The sequence below is a fragment of the Heterodontus francisci genome, chromosome 18 (genome assembly GCF_036365525.1).
Source record: "Heterodontus francisci isolate sHetFra1 chromosome 18, sHetFra1.hap1, whole genome shotgun sequence".
Taxonomy (NCBI): domain Eukaryota; kingdom Metazoa; phylum Chordata; class Chondrichthyes; order Heterodontiformes; family Heterodontidae; genus Heterodontus; species Heterodontus francisci.
Window position 1 is genome coordinate 77,566,305 of NC_090388.1, and position 19,308 is coordinate 77,585,612.

The window sequence follows — 19,308 nt, forward strand, 5'->3', positions numbered from 1 at the left end:
CCACTGCTTCTCTATTAATCTCCTAGCCTAGTAACCCAGTTCACTTCAGCCAGCTCAGCTTTCATGCCCACATAGTTGCCCTTATTTAAGTTTAAAATACTAGTCTTAGACCCACTCTTCTCTCTTTCAAACGGGATATAAAATTCAATCATATTGCAGTCGCCGCTACCGAGAGGTGCCTTTACTCTGAGGTCATTAATTAATCCTGTCACATTACACAATACCAAGTCCAATATTCCTGCTCTGGTTGGTTCCAGAACATGCTACTCTAAAACTATCTTGAAAGCATTCTATGAACTCCTCATCCAGCCCACTATTACCAACCTGATTTTTCCAGTTTATATGTAAATTAAAATCACACATGATTACTGCCATCCCTTTATCACAAGCACCCAATATTTCTTCTCGTATACTTCATACTACATTGTAATTACTGTTAGGGAGCCTGTAGACCACTCCCACTAGTGACTTCTTTCCCCTACTATTCCTCATCTCTACCCAGACCTCCTGAACCAAGGTCATCTCTAATAATTGCACCAATGCCATCCTTGATTAACAGTGCTACCCCTCCACCTTTACTTAGCTTCCTATTCTTCTTGAATGTCATATACTCCTCAATATTCAGGACCTAATCTTTGTCATCCTGCAGCCACATCTCCATAATGGCCATCAGATCATATTTATTTACTTTAATGTGCGCTATCAATTCATCTATTTTATTATGAATATTATGTGCATTCAGATACAGAGCCTTTAGTTGTGTCTTTTTGTTATCTTTGTAACATTTAGTCTTGACTGTTGGTGTGTTATTAGGTTTTTCTCTCTGTCCCTTCCTGCCATTCTCTGACCTTCATTTCCCATGTTACTATGCTGCTCTCCTGCCTTGACTCTGCCCCTTGATTTGCTACATCTACCCAAGCTTGATCCCTCACCCCTTTCTTTAAAGCCCTCTCTACTTCCTGAGTTATACGGTTTGCTAGAACACTGGTCCCAACACGGTTCAGGTGCAGACCATCCCAACGGTACAGCCCCCACTTTTCCCAGTACTGGTGCCAGTGCCTGTTGAACCAATACCTGCTTCTCCCACACCAGTCTTTGAGCAACGTATTCATTTCACTAATCTTATTTTCCCTTTGCCAACTGGCACATAGCTCAGGTAACAATCCAGAGATTACTACTCTTGAGGTTTTGTTCTTCAATTTGGTGCCTAGCTCCTCATACTGTCTAAGCAGAACCTCTGTCCCAGTCCTGCCCATGTTATTGAACCACGACAACTGGATCCTCCCCCTTGCACTCCAAGTTCCTGTCCAGCCCTGAGCAGATGTCCCGAACCCTGGAAATGGGCAGGCAACACAGCCTTCTAGACTCATGCTATCGGCTACACAGAAGTGTGAATCCCCCTCAGTACACTATCCCCTACTACTTCCTTTTTGCTCCCCACACTTGAATGTCTTCCTGTACCACAGTGCCATGGCCAGTCTGCTCATCCACCTTGCAGACCTTGCTTGCATCGACACAGGTTGACAGCACATCAAACCTGTTTGACAACTGCAAAGTCTGAGGCTCCTCCACTACTGTCTGCTCGGTCCATTTACCTGCCTCTCTCACGGTCACATCCTCCTGTCCCTCACTGCTGACCAAAACAGATGACCCTGTTCTAAGAGGTGTGACTATCTTAGGAACATAGGAGTAGGTCATATAGCCGATCGAGCTAGCTCCGCCATTCAATATGATCATGGGTGATCATCCACTTCAATGCCCTTTTCCCACACTATACCCATATGCCTTTACGTCATTGGTATTTAGAAATCTGTCAATCTCTACTTTGAACATACTCAATGACTGAGCTTCCACAGCCCTCTGAGGTTGAGAATCCCAGAGATGCATAACCCAATGAGTAAAGAAATTTCTCCTCATCTCGGTCCTAAGTGGCTTCCCCCTTATTTTGAAATTGTGTCCCCTGGTTCTAGGCTCCCCAACCAGGGGAAACATCTTAGCTGCATCTGCCCTGTCTGTCCCTTTAAGTATTTTGTAGGTTTCAATGAGAGCACCTCTCATTCTTCGAAACTCGAGAGAATACAGGCCCAGTTTCCTCAATCTCTCTATCTAGGACGGTTCCGCCATCCTGGGAACAAATCTGATGAACCTTCGTTGCACTCCCTCTATGGCAATAATATCCTTCCTAAGGTAAGGGGACCAAAACTGCACAGAGTGCTCCAGGTGCAGTCTAACCAAGGTTCTATACAATTGAAGCAAGATTTCACTATTCCTGTACTCAACTCCTCATCTCTTGTGATAAAGGCTTACATACCATTAGCCTTCCTAATTGCTTGCTGCATGTTAGCTTTTATTGACAAGGACACCCAGTTTCCTTTGTACACCTACACTTTCTAATGTCTAACCATTTAAGAAATACTCTGCACATCTATTCCTCCTACCAAAGTGGATAACCTCACATTTCTCCACACTATATTCCACCTGTCATGTTGTTGCCTGCTCACGAAGTCTGTCCAAATCCCATTGAAGTTGCTTTGCATCTTCCTCACAACACTCATTCCCACCTAGTTTTGTGTGATCTGCGAACTTGGAAATGCTACATTTGGTTCCCACATCCAAATCATTGATATACATTGTGAACAGCTGGGGCCCAAGTACTGATCCTTGCGGTAGTCACAGCCTGCCAACACAAAAAAGACCCGTTTATTCCTACACTCTGTTTTCTGCCTGTTAACTAATCCTTAATCCATGCATTATATTACCTCCTAGCCCATGTGCTTTAATTTTGTTAACCAACCTCTTGTGGGGGATTTTATCAAAAGCTTTTTGAAAATCCAAGTATACTATGTCCACTGACTCCCCTTTATCAATTCTGTTAGTAACATTCTCAAAAAACTCCAATAGGTTTGTCAAACATGATTTTCCACTCATAAATCCATGTTGACTCTGCCCAATCAGATCATTATTATCCAAGTGATCACTTATCACATTCTTTATAATAGATTCTAGCATTTTCCCTATGACTGATGTAAGGCTAACAGGTCTGTAGTTCACTGTTTTCTCTCTCCCTCCCTTCTTAAATAGTGGGGTGGCATTTGCTACCTTCCAATCTGCAGGAACTGCTCCAGAATCTATAGAATTTTGGAAGATGATCACCAATGCATCCACTATCTCTATAGCTACCTCTTTCAACACTCTGCAATGTAGAATATCAGGTCCCGGGGACTTATCAACCTTCAGCCCCATTAATTTCTCCAATACAACCTTCTTACTAATCCTAATTTCCTTCAATTCCTCATTCCCCCTAATCCCTTGGATCTCTAATTCTGGGAGATTTCTTGTATCTCCCTCAGTGAAGACAGACACAAAGTAATCATTTAGCTTCTCTGCCATTTCTCTATTCCTCATTATAAATTCTCCTGACTCTGCCTGTAATGTTCCCCACATCTGTCTGAGCCAAACATTTCCTGTTTAAGTACCGTTAGAAGCTTTAACAGTCCGTTTTTATGTTTTTTGCCAGTTTACATTCATATTCTATTCTCCGTTTTTAAAATTAGTTTCTTGGTCCTCCTTTGCTGTATTCTAAAATCCTCCCAATCCTCAGGTTTACTACTATTTCTGGCAACTTTATCGGCCTTTTCTTTTAATCTTATACAACTTCCTTTCTTCGCCACGGTTGACTGCCTTTACTTTTGGCGTTTTTGTGCCTTGAAGGACTGTATAGTTGCTGTAAACTATGTAATAATTCTTTGAAGACTATCCATTGTCTATGTACTGTCATACCTTTTAATGTCTTTTCCAATCCACCTCAGCCAATTTGCCCCTTCATAATTTCCTTTGTTCATATTGAACACCCTGGCTTCAGATTGAATTATCTCACTTTCAAATATAATGTAAAATTCTATCATATTATGGTCACTCATCCCTAAAGGTTATTTTACAACAAGATTAATTAGCCCTTTCTCATTACATAATACTAGATCTGAAATAGCCTGTTCTCTAGTTGGTTCCCTAACATACTGCTCCAGAAAACCATCCCAAACACACTCCAGACACTCGTTCTCCACAGCATAAGTGCTCATTAGGTTTACCCAGACTATATGCAGATTGAAGTCATGCGTGATTACTGTATTACCCATGCCACATGCTTCTCCAATCTCCTGATTAATACCATGCCCCACACTACTACTACTGTTTAGTGGCCTATAAACAACTCCTACCAATGTTTGCTGCTTTTTGCTGTTTCTTAGCTCCACTCAAATAGATTCCACATTTTGTTATTCTGATCTGAGCTTCTCCCTTACTAATGTACTGATCCCATCGCTTATTATCAGTGCAACACCACCTCCTTTTCCTTTTTGCCTGTCCTTCCTAAATGTCGAGTATCTTTGAATATTCAGTTCCCAGTCTTGGTCACCCTGTAGTCCCATTTCCATAATGGCAATTAGATCATACCCATTTCCCTCTATTTATGCCTTTAAATCATCTACCTTGTTGCGAATGCTGCGTGCATACAGGTCGAGTGCCCTTAACCTTGTTTTATTGACATTATTCTGCATTCTAAGCCTAGTTGATGCTCGCCTTTGTTTTGCCTACCTTCTAATGTCACTTGCTGCTTTTCTACCTCCTGTTACCAGCTTTACTTCCTTCCAATTTGAGCTACCCCTCAAGTTCCCATCCCCCTGACAAGCTAGTTTAAACCCTCCCCAACTGATACTAGCAAATCCCCCTGCGAGGATGTTACTTCCGGTCCTGTTAAGGTGTAGCCCAACCATCTTGTACAAGTCCCACCTGCCCCAGAACTGGTCCCAATGCCTCACATAGCTGATGCCCTCCCTACTACACCAATTCTCCAGCCACGTGGTCAATCAATCAATCCTCCTATTCCTATGCTCACTAGCATGTGGCACTGGGAGTAATCCTGAGATTACTGCTTTGGAGGTCCTGCTTTTTAATTTCCTTCCTAACTGCTTTCAGGACCTCATCCATCTTCCTACCTATGTCATTGGTACCAATGTGGACCATGACCTCTGGCTGTTCATCCTCCCCCAGAAGGATGTCCTGCAGCTGCTCTGGCATCCTTGACTCTGGCACCAGGGAGGCAACACACCATCCTGGAGTCACGTTTACTGCTGCAGAAATGCCTGCCTGATCCCCTGACTATTGAATCCCCTATCACTATTGCTCTACCCTGCTTCTTCCTCCTCTCCTGTGCAGCTGAGGCACCTGTGGTGCCACAGACTTTGATCGGGCTGCACTCCCCCGAGGAATCATAGCTCTCACCAGCATCCAAGTACGATCACCTCCCTAAATGTGCTATCCACGTAGTTCTCAGCCTCGTGGATGCACAACTGACTCCAGCTGACAGTTAACTTCCGAAACCCGGAGCTCAAGCTTCTGCAGCCGATGACACTTCCTGCAGATGTGTTCATCTAGGACATGTGGTACATCAATGACTTCCCACATATTGTATGATGTACATTCCACTTGGCTGAACTCACCTGCCATATTGTAACTTTAAAAACTATTTATTACAATTAGAAGTAGAATAACTTACCAGTTACTCACCAATCAACTTCTTTCCTGTACCAAAGAGAGGGGCAGCTACTGGAGGCTGAAAAAAGGTAGAAGAAAGAAAGGAGCTCCTTCCTCACGCACCAAACTTCCACTTTAAACTCTGTGCACTCAAAGCAGCTCTCAGTGCATACAAATTTTTTCTTAATTTATAGTTCCCCTCCTTACCGAACTCCCTCACTTACCAAACTCCCTTCTTCACACTCTGTGCTCTCCAGCAACACTCAATGCAAGAACATTCCAGAACAAAGTGTCCAGGTATTTCTCCCCCTCCCTTCTGTTGCGCAGTGTTTGCAGTTTGGCTTCCAGATTAATAATCCTCATCCAGAATTCCTCTAGCTGCTTACACACTCTGCAGATGTCCTGGATTGCCTTGGCATCCAGGAACTTCCCCCTTGTGGGAGTATCTAGAACTAGGGCTCACCATTTAAAAATAAGGGGTCGCCCATTTAAGACAGGCAAGGAGAAATGTTTTCTCTCAGAGGGTCGTGAGTCTTTGGAACTCTCTTCCTCAAAAGGCAGTGGAAGCAGAGCCTTTAAATATTTTTAAGGCCGAGGTAGATAGATTCCTGATAAGCAAGGAGGTGAAAGGTTATCTGGGGTAGGCAGGAATGTGGAATTGAGGTTACAAACAGATCAGCCATGATCTTATTGAATGATGGAGCAGACTCGAGGGGCTGAGTGGCCTATTCCTGCTCCTAATTCATATGTATGTTCGTATGTAAGCTGTTTTCTTTGATGATAGATGCTGAATTATAACAGGCAGATTTCAAGGGAATTTATGTTTATTCCTCGAATAATACTGAGCCAATCAGATGTAAACCTGCCTTTTCTACTCATGGAAAAAAACCACTCCCAATTAGAGCTTCATATTCTATGAATATTCGATATTGTCAGTGTATAATATCCCAACAGCACCTGTAGATATGGTCAGTACATTGTTACGACCAAGGCAGGAGTAATGCACTGTTAATTCAGTCCCATTACTCCACAGGTCACAACATATAATTTAAGTTTCCCACCTACCGGAAAATTAGCCAAATTAATCACTTTATTAACCCCAGAAGAAACCACACCAAACCTGATATCTTTAAACACAAATTAACTATTTATTAATAAACTAAACCTTAAACAATACTGAGATAAATCTATGTCTGAAAAGACTTTATAACTTTTTATTCCTCCTAACCCTCATGCATACATTCAAAAAACCTGTTTTAAAAATGGCGTTTTAAATTAGAGCTGTTTCTTAGGAATAATGAAACAACTGGGTTTTAAGTCTTGGTGGGTTACTTTCCTGGATCAGTGGGATGTCCCAGAGTTGAGTAATCAGATGCCAGGCGAAGTCTCCAAGCCAGTTTGATAAACAGTCTGTAAAAGATAGGTGTTCACAGCACTTTGGCTGCAGCAGGCGTCATGCAGATCTTTCAACAAGAAGTATAGCAACAGGTCTATTTGGATTTTGAATTAGCAGTTTAACAGTAGAAACTTTATTGAGAATTCCAGAACTCCCAGAAACACAAAAGGTAACAGAAAGTCACTCCTGAAGCAGAGAGTTCTTAGACAGGAAGTAAAAGGGAATTTACTACTTCCAACAATGCAAAGATTTCTTTCCAGGGGTCTCTTCCTCTTCAGGTGACACACAGCCTGCAGGCCAATGTAGATTTTCTGCTGTGAGAGAGATAAATCCTTCCTTCAAGGAGAGCAGGCTTCGCTGGTCTGCCAGATCAAACAGGTTCTAGCCAATCTTTACACACAGTCCAACTGATACAATATGGCATGTGACCTCTCTCTCTCGCTGTTGCTTAGGAACAGGCTTGTGGCTCGCACACACTGTTCCCAGAGAATATTAAAACTTCTTTCAGTCTTAAAGGAACACAGACCTCCCCGCTTTGTTTTTAAACAGAGAAAATAAAAGCACTTCCATGACAATATAAACAAGTCACAAGACTGTTGGCAAAATTTGTATTTAGATTCCTAGGCCTGTTTTTACACATGGACAACTTTATGTAACTTTTTCCAGAATGAGAAATTTTGATTCTGTTAAAATTTTTGGTGAAAGAATAACTAGAAATTCTGGATTTAAAGAAGTACTGTTGCGATAAAGACACTAATTTGACTGCAAATGTTTTGCGGGTCTCTACTAGTTAAAGGTTAATTTTCTGGACACTGCTACAAGCAGGAGAAAGTTAATAGAGGCATCAAAAAAATTCTTTTTTTGAAAACTAAAAGAAAAGCGATGAAAATATTAGACAGGAAAAGAGGCTGTTAGACTGAAAGTGAAGAATCATCCAATCTGGTAACAAAGAGCCTGTTCACCTTCAATTAGCTGTGTGAAGGTGGTGTGAGGAGTGACATGCCAGGCAACCAATGGCAGAAGCGTGAGGATGGGGCATTTGGTGACAGGAAACATCCAGAGTTGGCAACTCTACCAACGTTTTGCATGCTTCTCGCTGGATGAACTCCAGCAGTACCCTATTGCACACTTAGGTAGGCAAGCATCCAAGCTTCCAGGCCTTTTTGTTGTGTGTGTTAAAATAAGGAGGTACATCCCTATGGGGAGATTCCATGCACTCCATATCAAGAAAATGGAAACTCCACTTATAGGGGTTTCTCATTAATTTAGACCCAAGAGTTGAGCATTGTGATAGGTTTCCACATGGCCAAAAACAATACTTATTTTCAATATGGTAATTTAAAGTACATTTAACAATCTGCTACAAAGGATAGAACATCTTGGAATTGGTTGAAGTATGCAGAGCAACCAAAACTGCAGCTGCCACCTGCAGCTGTGCCAGGTCTTTGTTGCACTTCACTTACCCCAGCCTGCCAGGAGCAATCACCGCAGATGCAGTCTGCAGTTCTAGTAGGTGCATTGTGTCTTCACTGAAGAAATCGTCAGTTAAGTTTGCTTCAGTCTACAAAGAAGAAATTCTGTTCACATTTGCAGAAGAACAATCCGATGCAGCTTGAAACAATGCTCAGGATGGGGACTGTAGATTTCCACTGAACCACTAAAACCAGGTGATTGGTGGCTGGGGAACTGTGCTTTTCTCTGACACTGTTTAATGTCAGGACATCCCGCTGAAGACTGGGTAGTTGAGAGGTCTTTTTGTTCAGTAGTGTGTCTGGGAGCTGTTTCTTTTTGTGGGTCCATGATTCTGCCACTACAAACACTTTTAGCAATGTAACTGAAACATAGATGGTGTTTTGTTGCATACCAAAGGGGGGGGTGGATTTTTCAGTGCTACATTGCTGGCATGACCTGGAAGGAATGGTTGCCCTTTAAAAATGGCACCAGCGCCTGCGCACAGGCAGCTGATGCCATTGCCAGTGTCAGAGAGCACGCCCCCTCCACATGATTGGTGGGGGAGGGGGAAATGGCTCGACTGGCTCATTACCCTGGGCTGCCACAAGGAAGGTCGCGTGTGGACCACCATTTTGTCCGCCCGCTGCCATTTTTAATATGCCTGCATAGTGTAAGCGCAAACATTTTTCCTCCATTGCTTGTGTCAGGAGAGTTTGATAAGGAGTGAGATTGTGCCCCAATTAACCAGCTGTCTGTACAAAGTTTTCAATCAGATGTTATGAAAGTGATTCTGTTTTGTTAAAAAATATTTTTTAAAGGAATTTATGGTTAAGCTGAATAAATGTTGGAGCAGGTTTTTTTCCTAAGGAACAAAGCCATCAAGAGGACAATGAGGGAACCAGATTGGCAACAGTGTTGCTGGTTGTCACATGGCTCGGGTTGGAGATAGTCATGGACTTGCACAGCACAGAAACAGACCCTTTGGCCCACCGTGTTTTTTTCCTTGACTGCCATCAAGCACCCAATTATTCTAATCCCATTTTCCAGCACTTGGTGTTTCAAGTGCTCATCTAAATACTTCTTAAATGTTGAGGGTTCCTGCCTCTACCACCCCTTCAGGCAGTGCGTTCCAGATTCAAACCACCCTCTGGGTGAAAAAAAATGTTCATCAAATCCCCTCTAAACCTCCTGCCCCTTACCTTAAATCTATGCCCCCTGGTTATTGACCCCTCAGCTAAGGGAAAAAGTTTCTTCCATCTACCCTATCTATGCCCTTCATAATTTTGTATACCACAATTAAGTCCCCCCTCAGCCTTCTCTGCTCTAAGGAAAACAATCCTAGCCTGTCCAGTCTCTCTTCATAGCTGAAATGCTCCAGCCCAGACAACATCCTGGTGAATCTCCAGAGATGGAGCGGAAACCCTGGTAACGGCCAGAAAAGTGACAAGCACTCGTTTGATTGGACAAGCCTTCTTGAACCACAGTCAATGTGGTGAAGGTACTCCAATAGCGCTGTTGTTAGGTAGGATTTTGACCCAGCAACAATAAAGAAATAGCAATACATCCAAGTCAGGATGGTGTATGATTTGGAGGTAAACTTGGAGGTGGTGATGGTGGTCCCACACACCAGCTATCTTTGTCTTTCAAGGTGATAGAAGTCATGGGTTTGGAAGGTGCTGTTGAAGAAGCCTTGGCGAGTTGCTGCAATGCATTCTGTAGATGGTACACACTGCAGACACTGTGAGCCAGTGGTGGAGGTGGTGTATGGTTTAACAAGAGCTTTAGGTCATTTTATCCAGTCTTTTTGATTGCTTCATCTGACTCAAGGAAGAATTCCTCTATGCACCACACGCGGTGAAATTGTAAACGCATACAATTATAATCCAGCATTCCAGTTCTCTTTGTGTCACAGGGTACAGTTTGTGCTTAAGGTTACCTCAAAAAAGTCCTGTGTTTTTTTCAGCAGGTGTTTGAGTTCAGTGAGTTCCAGAAAGTTCTGTTTGAGAGTCTGCTGGTTCTGATTCACTTCCCTCAGATCATGCTCCAGCTTTTCCAGAACTACCTGTGAAAGGATACAACAATGTATGGCACGTGCATCTTTCAGTGAACTCTCGCCTAGTCACTCAATCACCCAGCACCGCAATGTAAGGAGAGAATTTGAGAGCACGAATGTCACTCCACAAAACTGTAATCATTGCATAGCAGATATACCTGTGCCAATTCTAGTCCCCTGTTGAACCTATTTATTCTACCTTGCATCTGCTTTCTCTCTGTACCCTTTAACATTTTTCCTATTCAGCTAATTCGCCTTTAAAAGCAGTGGAGAGAAAGGATGCTAAGATGGAGACCTTGAGGTGTATTTGTTGTGGGACATTCACTAAATGTGAAAGGCAGACATAACAGAGGAGAGAAGAGATGCAAAAAAAGGTTAATCAGCAAGCTTAACAACAGAGTTCTAGCATTAGAGAGTAACGGAAGGTAGAGGAACGTACAGAGGTGAGGTGAGGGAATTTCTGAGGGCAAGTGGATAGTATTAGATTCAGCAAGGGAGTTATCCGTGCCAAGTGATATAGACTAGCATCATCCCTCGAGAGGGAACATTCATGGGTTGGAGATGGAGAACAGAGCAATCAGCCGCAGCATAGCCAAGATAAAGGAATGATTGCTGGAAAAAGCCAAGGAACTGCAGTGAAAAGCTTTTTACATTGTCTGATACAACATAAATAACATGTGTGGAGTTCAGTTGATTGACGATCTCAAACAGGTTTCTTAACTGCTAACTATTATATACAGCATAGAGCTAACTATTTACAGAAGCTGTCTCTTGATGTTATAGTTACAGAATGAGACTGGCATGTAGTCACATGACAGCATCCTGGCACGTGGCTCATTAGCATATTAAGATCTTAAAGGTACATTACTCAAAGGGAATCATACATCACCCTTCTTTCCAAAAATAAATCTTGTATGCTAAAAGGAGAAACATAAAAAATTAGATGTCAAAAGTTTCAGAAGTTTTTCCCTCTCTGCATTGTTTCTGTTGCTCTGCCATCAGCCTGCTAACATAGTCTGTTGATTTTCTCAAGATGACCACTTTTGAAGCTTGGTCATTCTTGGAAAGTTCCGGCAACTCATTTCGAAGAGCCAATGGACAATGCTTCAACTCATTCCTCCTCTGCCTCTTCAGGACATTGCGTGTCCTTTGCCTCTCCTCATCCTCCACGTCTGAAGGCTTGGCGCTCAAGGTCGAGGACTTGTTGTGGGAAGAGTGCTTGGCCTCATGGAGATACCTGCCTGTTCTGGCTTGTTTTGGTCCTGGCGGTTCTCTAGAAAGCAGAAGTGAAGGCACGGCATAGTTGTGTTATTGCTAGATTACCAGACTGCACTGTTTGATGCTGGTCAGAGTCTGCGAGCAGGTTCCAGTCCTTGGAGATTTCCCCTTGGCAATGCTGTCATGAATGGTTATAATGTTGAGGTCCTTATGCACTGGTCGTCCTGCCACTGCTGGTTCACTTGTGTCTATTAGGTAGAACATTTGTGGTTTCCATGCCAACATGCCGTATTTGCATTGCATTGTTAATGTGACACTGTAGGGATGGGTAACCTGTAGGCAGATAACATGGCAGTTGTCAGTTATATCATGGATTTCCAATGACTCCGGTACATATCTTTGAGGATTCGGACTGGTAGGATATTTGCACGAGTGTCGGTGTCAATCTTGACCTTGAGTGTATGTTTGCCAGCTTTCTTTGGGCATGTGATGTTAATGGTGGTGAAAGCTTCCAATTATTTGACTTCATCAACGTGATGTGTCAGGTTCACAACCTAGAACATCTGCTTGTCTTCTGAGAATTGCTTCTCTCTCAGTTCTGTTTCTCTGTGAACCTCATGTTTCGGCTTGCGTTTATGCAGGTCTCTGGTGCTTTGTTGCTGTTGTTGCGTGTTGCTGCGCCTGTCTTCTGTTTGCTTGTGTCCGACCGTTATTTTTGGCTGCAGATTTGGAGCCATTATCCCTGCATAGGCGGGCCCAGTGTCCTTTTACACTGCACGCCATGCACAGGTCTCGGAATGCAGGGCAATTTTGTCATGAGTGGGACACTTACCACACAGTTTGCTTGTTCTTTTCCACCTGGTAATGGTGCCGATACTGTTGGCTGGACCTAGTGCTTGCAAGTGCTAGTGTCCAGCTACAATGGCTGTGTATTTCATACGAACATACGAATCAGGAGCAGGAGTAGGCCACTCGGCCCCTCGAGCCTGCTTCACCATTCAATAAGATCATGGCTGATCTGATTGTAACCTCAACTCCACATTCCCATCTACCCCTACTAACCTTTCACCCCCTAGCTCATCAAGAATCTATCTACCTCTGCCTTCAAAATATTCAAAGACTCTGCTTTCACCGCCTTTTGACGAAGTGAGTTCCAAAGACTCATGACCCTCTGAGGGAAAAGATTTCTCATCTGTCTTAAATGGGCGACCCCTTATTTTTAAACAGTGACCCCTAAGTTATAGATTCTCCCACAAGGGGAAACATCCTTTCCACATCCACCCTGTCAAGACCCTTCAGAATTTTATGTTCCAATCAAGTCACCTTTTGCTCTTCTAAACTCCAGCGAATACAAGCCTCGCCTGTCCAACCTTTCCTCATAAGACAACCCGCTCATTCCAAGTATTAGGCCAATAAATCTTCTCTGAACTGCTTCTAATACATTTACATCCTTCCTTAAATAAGGACACCAATACTGTACACAGTACTCCAGATGTGGTCTCGCCAATGCCCTGTATAACTGAAGCATAACCTCCCTACTTTTGTATTCAATTCCCTTTCAATAAATTATAAACATTCTATTATCTTTCCTAATTACTTGCTGTACCTGCATACTAACCTTTTGTGATTCATACACTAGGACACCCAGATCCCTCTGCATCTCAGAGTTCTGCAATCTCTCACCATTGAGATAATATGATTCTTTATTCTTCCTGCCAAAATTGACAATTTCACATTTTCCCACATTATACACCATTTGCCAGGTTTTTGCCCACTCACTTAACCTATCTATATCCTTTTGTAGCTTCCTTATGTCCTCTTCACAACTTACTTTCCTACCTATCTTTGTGTCAACAGCAAATTTAGCAACCATACCTTTGGTCCCTGCATCCAAGTCATTCATATAAATTGTACAAAGTTGAGGCCCCAGCACTGATCCCTGTGCCACACCACTCGTTACATCTTGCCAACCAGAAAATGACTCATTTATGCCGACTCTGTTTCCTGTTAGATAGCCAATCTTCTATCCAAAATGTTACCCCCACACCATGAGCTTTTATTTTCCGCAATAACCTTTGATGTGGCACCTTATCAAATGCTTTCTGGAAATCTAAGTACAGTACATCCACTGGCTCCCCTTTATCCAGAGCACATGTTACTTCTTCAAAGAACTCCAATAGATTGGTAAAACATTATTTCCCTTTCACAAAACCATGTTGACTTTCCTGATTACCTTGAATTTTTCTAAGTGCCCTGCTATACCGTCTTTAATAACAACTTGTATCATTTTCCCTATGACCAATATGAAGCTAACTAATCTGTATATTCCTGCTTTCTGTCTCCCTCTCTTTTTGAATAAAGGAGTTACATTGGCTATTTTCCAATCTCATGGTACCTTCCCCGATCTAGGGAATTTTGGAAAATCAAAACCAACCCATGAATTCTCTCACTGGCCACTTCTTTTCAGACCCAAGGATGAAGTCCATCAGGACCTGGGGACTTGTCACCCTGCAGCTGCAACAATTTGTTCAGTACCACTTCCCTGGTGATTGTAATTTTCTTGAGTTCCTCCCTCCCTTCCATTTCCTGATCTACAGCTATTTCTGGGATGTTACTTGTATCTTCAATGGTGAAGATCGATGCAAAATACCCATTCAATTCATCTGCCATCTCCTTAATTTCCCTTATTAATTCCCCAGACTTACTTTCTATAGGACCAATGCTCACTTTGTTAACTGTTTTCTTTTTTAAATATCTACAGAAACTCTTACTATCTGTTTTAATATTTCTAGCCAGCTTTTTCTCATACTCTAATTTTGTCCCTCCTTATTAATCTTTTATTCATTCTTTGCTGCTTTTTATATTCTGTCCAATCTTCTGACTTGCCTCCCATCTTTGCGCAATTATATGCTTTTTCTTTAAGTTTGATAATATCTTTAACTTTTTTTAGTTAACCACCGATGGTGGGTGCTCCCGTTGGAATTTTTCTTTCTTGTTGGAATGCATCTATTCTGTGTATTCTGAAATATCTCCTTAAGTGCCTGCCAGTGCATCTCTATTGACCTATCCCTTAACCAAATTTGCCAGTTCACTTTTGCTAGCTCTGCTTTCATGCCCTCATAACTTTCCTTATATAATTTAAAATACTAGTCTTAGACCCACTCTTCTCTCCCTCAAACTGAATATTATGATCGCTGCTGCCTGGAGCGCCTTCACAACGAGGTCATTAATTAATCATATTTCGTCGCACAATACCAGGTCCGGTATAGCCTGCTCTCTGCTTGGCTCCAAAACATACTGTTCTAAGAAACTATCGTAAACATTCTATGAACTTTTCATCTAGGCTACCTTTGCCCATCTGATTTTTCCAGTCTATATGTAGATTAAAATCCTCCATACGTATTGCCATACCTTTCTGACCAGCACACATTATTTCTTCCTTTATACCCCATCCTTCCGTGTGGTTACTGTTAGGGGGCATGTACACCACTCCCACAAGTGACTTCTTACCTTTATCATTTCTCATCTCGACCCAAACAACTTCTATATCCTGGTTTCCTGAACTTAGGTCATTGTGCTAATACCATCATTAATTAACAGAGCCACGCCTCCACTTTTACTAGCTTCCTGTCCTTCCTAAATGTCATGTACCCTTCAATATTCAGATCCCAATCTATGCCATCCTGCAGCCATGTCTCTGTAATGGCTATCAGATCATACTTATTTATTTTCATTTGCACTGCGTGTTCATCTGTTTTGTTTCAAATGCTATGCGCATTCATGTACAGAGCCTTTACTTTTGTCCTTTTATTATTTTTGTAACCTCTCGCCTTGACCACTGATTTACTCTTACATTTGTCATCTCTGTCCCTTCCTGTCACGGTTGGTTTATCTTTTCCCATATTAATACCTTTCTCTCTTGTCTTGTCTCTACTCTTTGATTTCCCACATCTTCCCAAATTTGATCCCTTGTCCTCACTATTTAGTATAAAACCCTCTCTACTTCCCTGGTTATGTGGCTCACTAGAACACTGGCCCCAGCGCAGTTCAGGTGTAGACCGTTCCAATGGTGCAGCCCCCACTTTTCCCAGTACTGATGCCAATGCCGCATGAACCAGAGCTCAGTTCTACCACACGAGTCTTTCAGCCATGCATTCATTTCTCTAATTTTATTTGCCCTACTCCAATTTGCACATGGCTAAGTTAATAATCTAGAGATTATTACTTTTGATGTTCTGCTTCTTAATTTGGTGCCTAGCTCCTCATATTGACTGTGCAAAACCTCTTTCCTTGTTCTGCCTATGTCTTTTGGTACCTACATGGACCACAATGACTGGATCCACTGCCCCCCCCCCCCCCCCCACCACACCTCCTCCCACTAAGTTCCTCTCCGGTCCTGAGCAGATGTCCCAAACCAAGGCACTTGGCAGGCAACACAGGCCTCTAGACTCTTTGCTACAGAGAACAGTGTCAATCCCCCTCACTATATTTTCCCCCTACTACCACTACTTTCCTTTTTGCTCCCTCCGCCTGAATGGCTTCCTGTACCATGGTGCCACAGTCAGTCTGCTCATCCACACTACAGCCCTCGCTCTTGTCCATACAAGCTGCAGGGACCTTGAACTTGTTGCTCAATTGCAAAGGCTGAGGCTCCTCCACTTCCACCTTCTTGATCACCTGACTTGCCTGACTCACAGTCACACCTTCCTGTCCCTGACCACTGACCAAAACAGATGACCCTATCCTAAGGGGTGTGACTGCCTTCTGGAGCAAAGTGTCCAGGTAATGTTCCCCCTCCCTGATGCATCGCAGTGTCTGTAGCTCAGTCTCCAGCTCTATTTCCTGCAATCTTCCAGCAATGCATCGATGCTGTGACCTTTGTTTTTCCCCCAAGAGGTCTTTCTGGAACGCTTCAATGGGTGTTGGTACGATCACCAAACCCATTATTCGATCTGACAGCTCAGCTTCTGAGAAATCGCATTCGTTTCCACCTGCTACGGCATCTGCTGATTAACTGGTGGACTGATTCCTGTGGCTGTTGCCTGCAGGACATCAATTTCAGGCAGTGAATTTGAAAATTCACTCTTAATCTGAGCTGATCTTCCAGGACTTTCCATATCTTTGTGGGATCTTTCTAGTCCTCGTCAGATTCGCCTGAGGTATTGATTCTGTGCAAACCCTCATTTCCAATTGCAATTAGCATTTTTACAGCTTGTTTTTCTGGTTCTGCAATTATTTGGTCTGTAAAGCATAATTGCATTCTCTATTGGACCAGTTTGAACTCGGATAGGATATCTGACGCTTTCCAGTTCATGCTGGGAAAATTGGCATCCATCTTTCTGCTGTTCTTTTGCTTGAAAACCTGCTTTAAGACCTAGTTCTGTGACTCTGAACTCGTTTCCCCTTTAAAAACTCTCTTCGTTGATCTAATTGACAGCAACAGGTGTTTAGCAGTGCTTGTCTGTTTATCTTGCTTCCAGCACGTTAGTCTGTTTGTTTATACAGCTGTGCAATAGGCATTTCAAGTGCTCTTTCTTGCTGATGTTTATTTATACAGCCGTTTAATAGGCAACTCTTCATGGCTGAGTGGTTTTAATGCTTTTGTTAAAAACTCTGGCTGAGTGAGTGAAGGCTTTTCATGCTGGAGTGATTTAATGGGTTTCTTTTTATAGCTCTAGCTGCGAGCACGTTAATGGAGGATTCCCGTGCTTTTTGTTGTCGGGTGCTTCCTGTAACGGCGCTGACCTGATCAGCCTAAGAAAGGGATTGGATCTTCCCTGTATTTTTCACTCTCCCAGGAGCCTTTGTGAGGAAAAAGAAATCAATCTTTAAAGGACTTAAAGGCCTTGCTTTTTTTCCCTACAGGGATTCCTATACTTTTGGCACAATGACTCACCTGATCACAGTGATTGATTTGCAGCCTGTCATTCATCATAGTCATAGAGTGATACAGCACAAAAACAGCCCCTTTGGCCCACTGAGTCCACGCCGACCATCAACCACCCATTTATACTAATCCTACGTTAATCCCATTTTCTCTCTCACATCCCCACCTTCCCTCAATTCTCCTACCACCTACCTACACTCGGGGCAATTTTTACAATGGCCAATTTACCTATCAACCCGCAAGTCTTTGGCATGTGGGAGGAAACTGGAGCACCTGGAAGAAACCCACACGGTCACAGGGAGAACTTGCAAACTCCGCACAGACAGTACCCAGAACCGAACCCAGGTCGCTGGAGCTGTGAGGCTGCGCTGCTAACCACTGTGCCACCCATCACTCTGTCTTCTACAGCTGGAGGTAAGTGTTTTTTTCTTTCCCTGTTTGGACCAGTATTTTTCTGTTAGCTTTCTCTCTTCTAGCTGTAGGTAGTTTTAAAAACTGTTTTCCTGTAGTCTTCAATCTTGGATCTTGCCTTCATACCACAACTGCCACCATGTAAAGAGAAGCTTTTTATGTTGCCTGACGCACCATAAATGAGATACGTGAAGCTCAGGTAGTTGAAGATCTCAAAATATGTTTATTAACAGATAACTATTGTATATAGCACAGAGCTAACTATTTACAGAAGCCACCTCTTGGTGTTAGTTACAGAGTGAGACTGGCGTGTAGTCACATGACTCTATCCTGGCACTTAGCTCATTAGCATACTAAAGATCTTAAATGTACATTACTCTTAAAGGCAATCACACAACTCGAGATACTTATTTATAAAACAAGAATGTAGGAAACCCAGTAAAGTTACCCAAAGATACTTGGCACTGTACAACACTGTAGAGGGAAACAAAGTCCCAGAAGTAAGGAAGATAGCACGGATATAGACAATGTCTGCAGATCACAGAGATTGTAGTCGTAGATGACACTTTGCTTAGATAAATGGATAGCCAGGTGTATCATAAAAACAGTATGGTTCCCTACAGTGCATCACTGACAGCACATCAGAAATACTTCATTGATTGTAGAGCACTTTAGGATACCTTGAGGTTGTAAAGGGCAGTTATATAAAAGCAAATTCTTTCCTTTACTGGATGGTGAGCCGCCTACATAGAGCTACAGCAGTACATACTGAGGAAAGGTCAGCAGGGATATTGATAGGACAGATAGTGACTCAATGGTAATGGAAGGCAGACAGACAAAATTACATTTATATAGTGCCTTTTGTGACCTCAGAATACCCAAAGTTTTTTTTTTTTTTACAGCAAATGAAGTGTGTCATGCAGACACTCTGCACCGGTCAAGATTGAGGCATATTAATTTTGTTATACGAACATTGATTTTAAACTATTGCTGGAGCAAGGAAATGACTTGTTAAACAGATCAGCCACAGCTGGAAAAAAACATTTGCATACTATCAGACAATACTTGGAGGGACAAAGGGGCTATTCCCTGTTCCAATTTAACCCACAATGGACTTTGAGCACCAGGTATTGCGCGTAAGAAGAGACATTCCAGGGTCGGCTAATACAAGAGAATCCACAAACAGACGTGGTCAGACCAGCTATTCACATGTCTAATCCGCTTGGCAACCTGGATTTTTCTGAATTGTACAAAGAGTTTGAACTGGAAGAGACTGCAGAATGCTTCTGGACTGAAGAAGATCTCTGCTGTCTGGCTCTCCATCTCTTTCTCACAGAACTCCAAATCCACTGAAGACAC

General features: G+C 42.7%; 1 protein-coding gene across 2 annotated transcripts in view; it reads right to left on the minus strand.

Annotated features, from left to right (window-relative positions):
• LOC137379738 (V-type proton ATPase 116 kDa subunit a 4-like) overlaps positions 1-19,308 on the minus strand; it is a 127,839-nt gene that overhangs the window by 71,477 nt on the left and 37,054 nt on the right. For both annotated transcript variants that reach the window (XM_068051044.1, XM_068051043.1), the window contains exons 5-6: positions 10,317-10,442; positions 8,392-8,489 (exon numbers count right to left, since the gene is read on the minus strand). In XM_068051044.1, the coding sequence (XP_067907145.1) occupies positions 8,392-8,489; positions 10,317-10,442 (224 nt within the window). The remainder of the gene's footprint in view (positions 1-8,391; positions 8,490-10,316; positions 10,443-19,308) is intronic.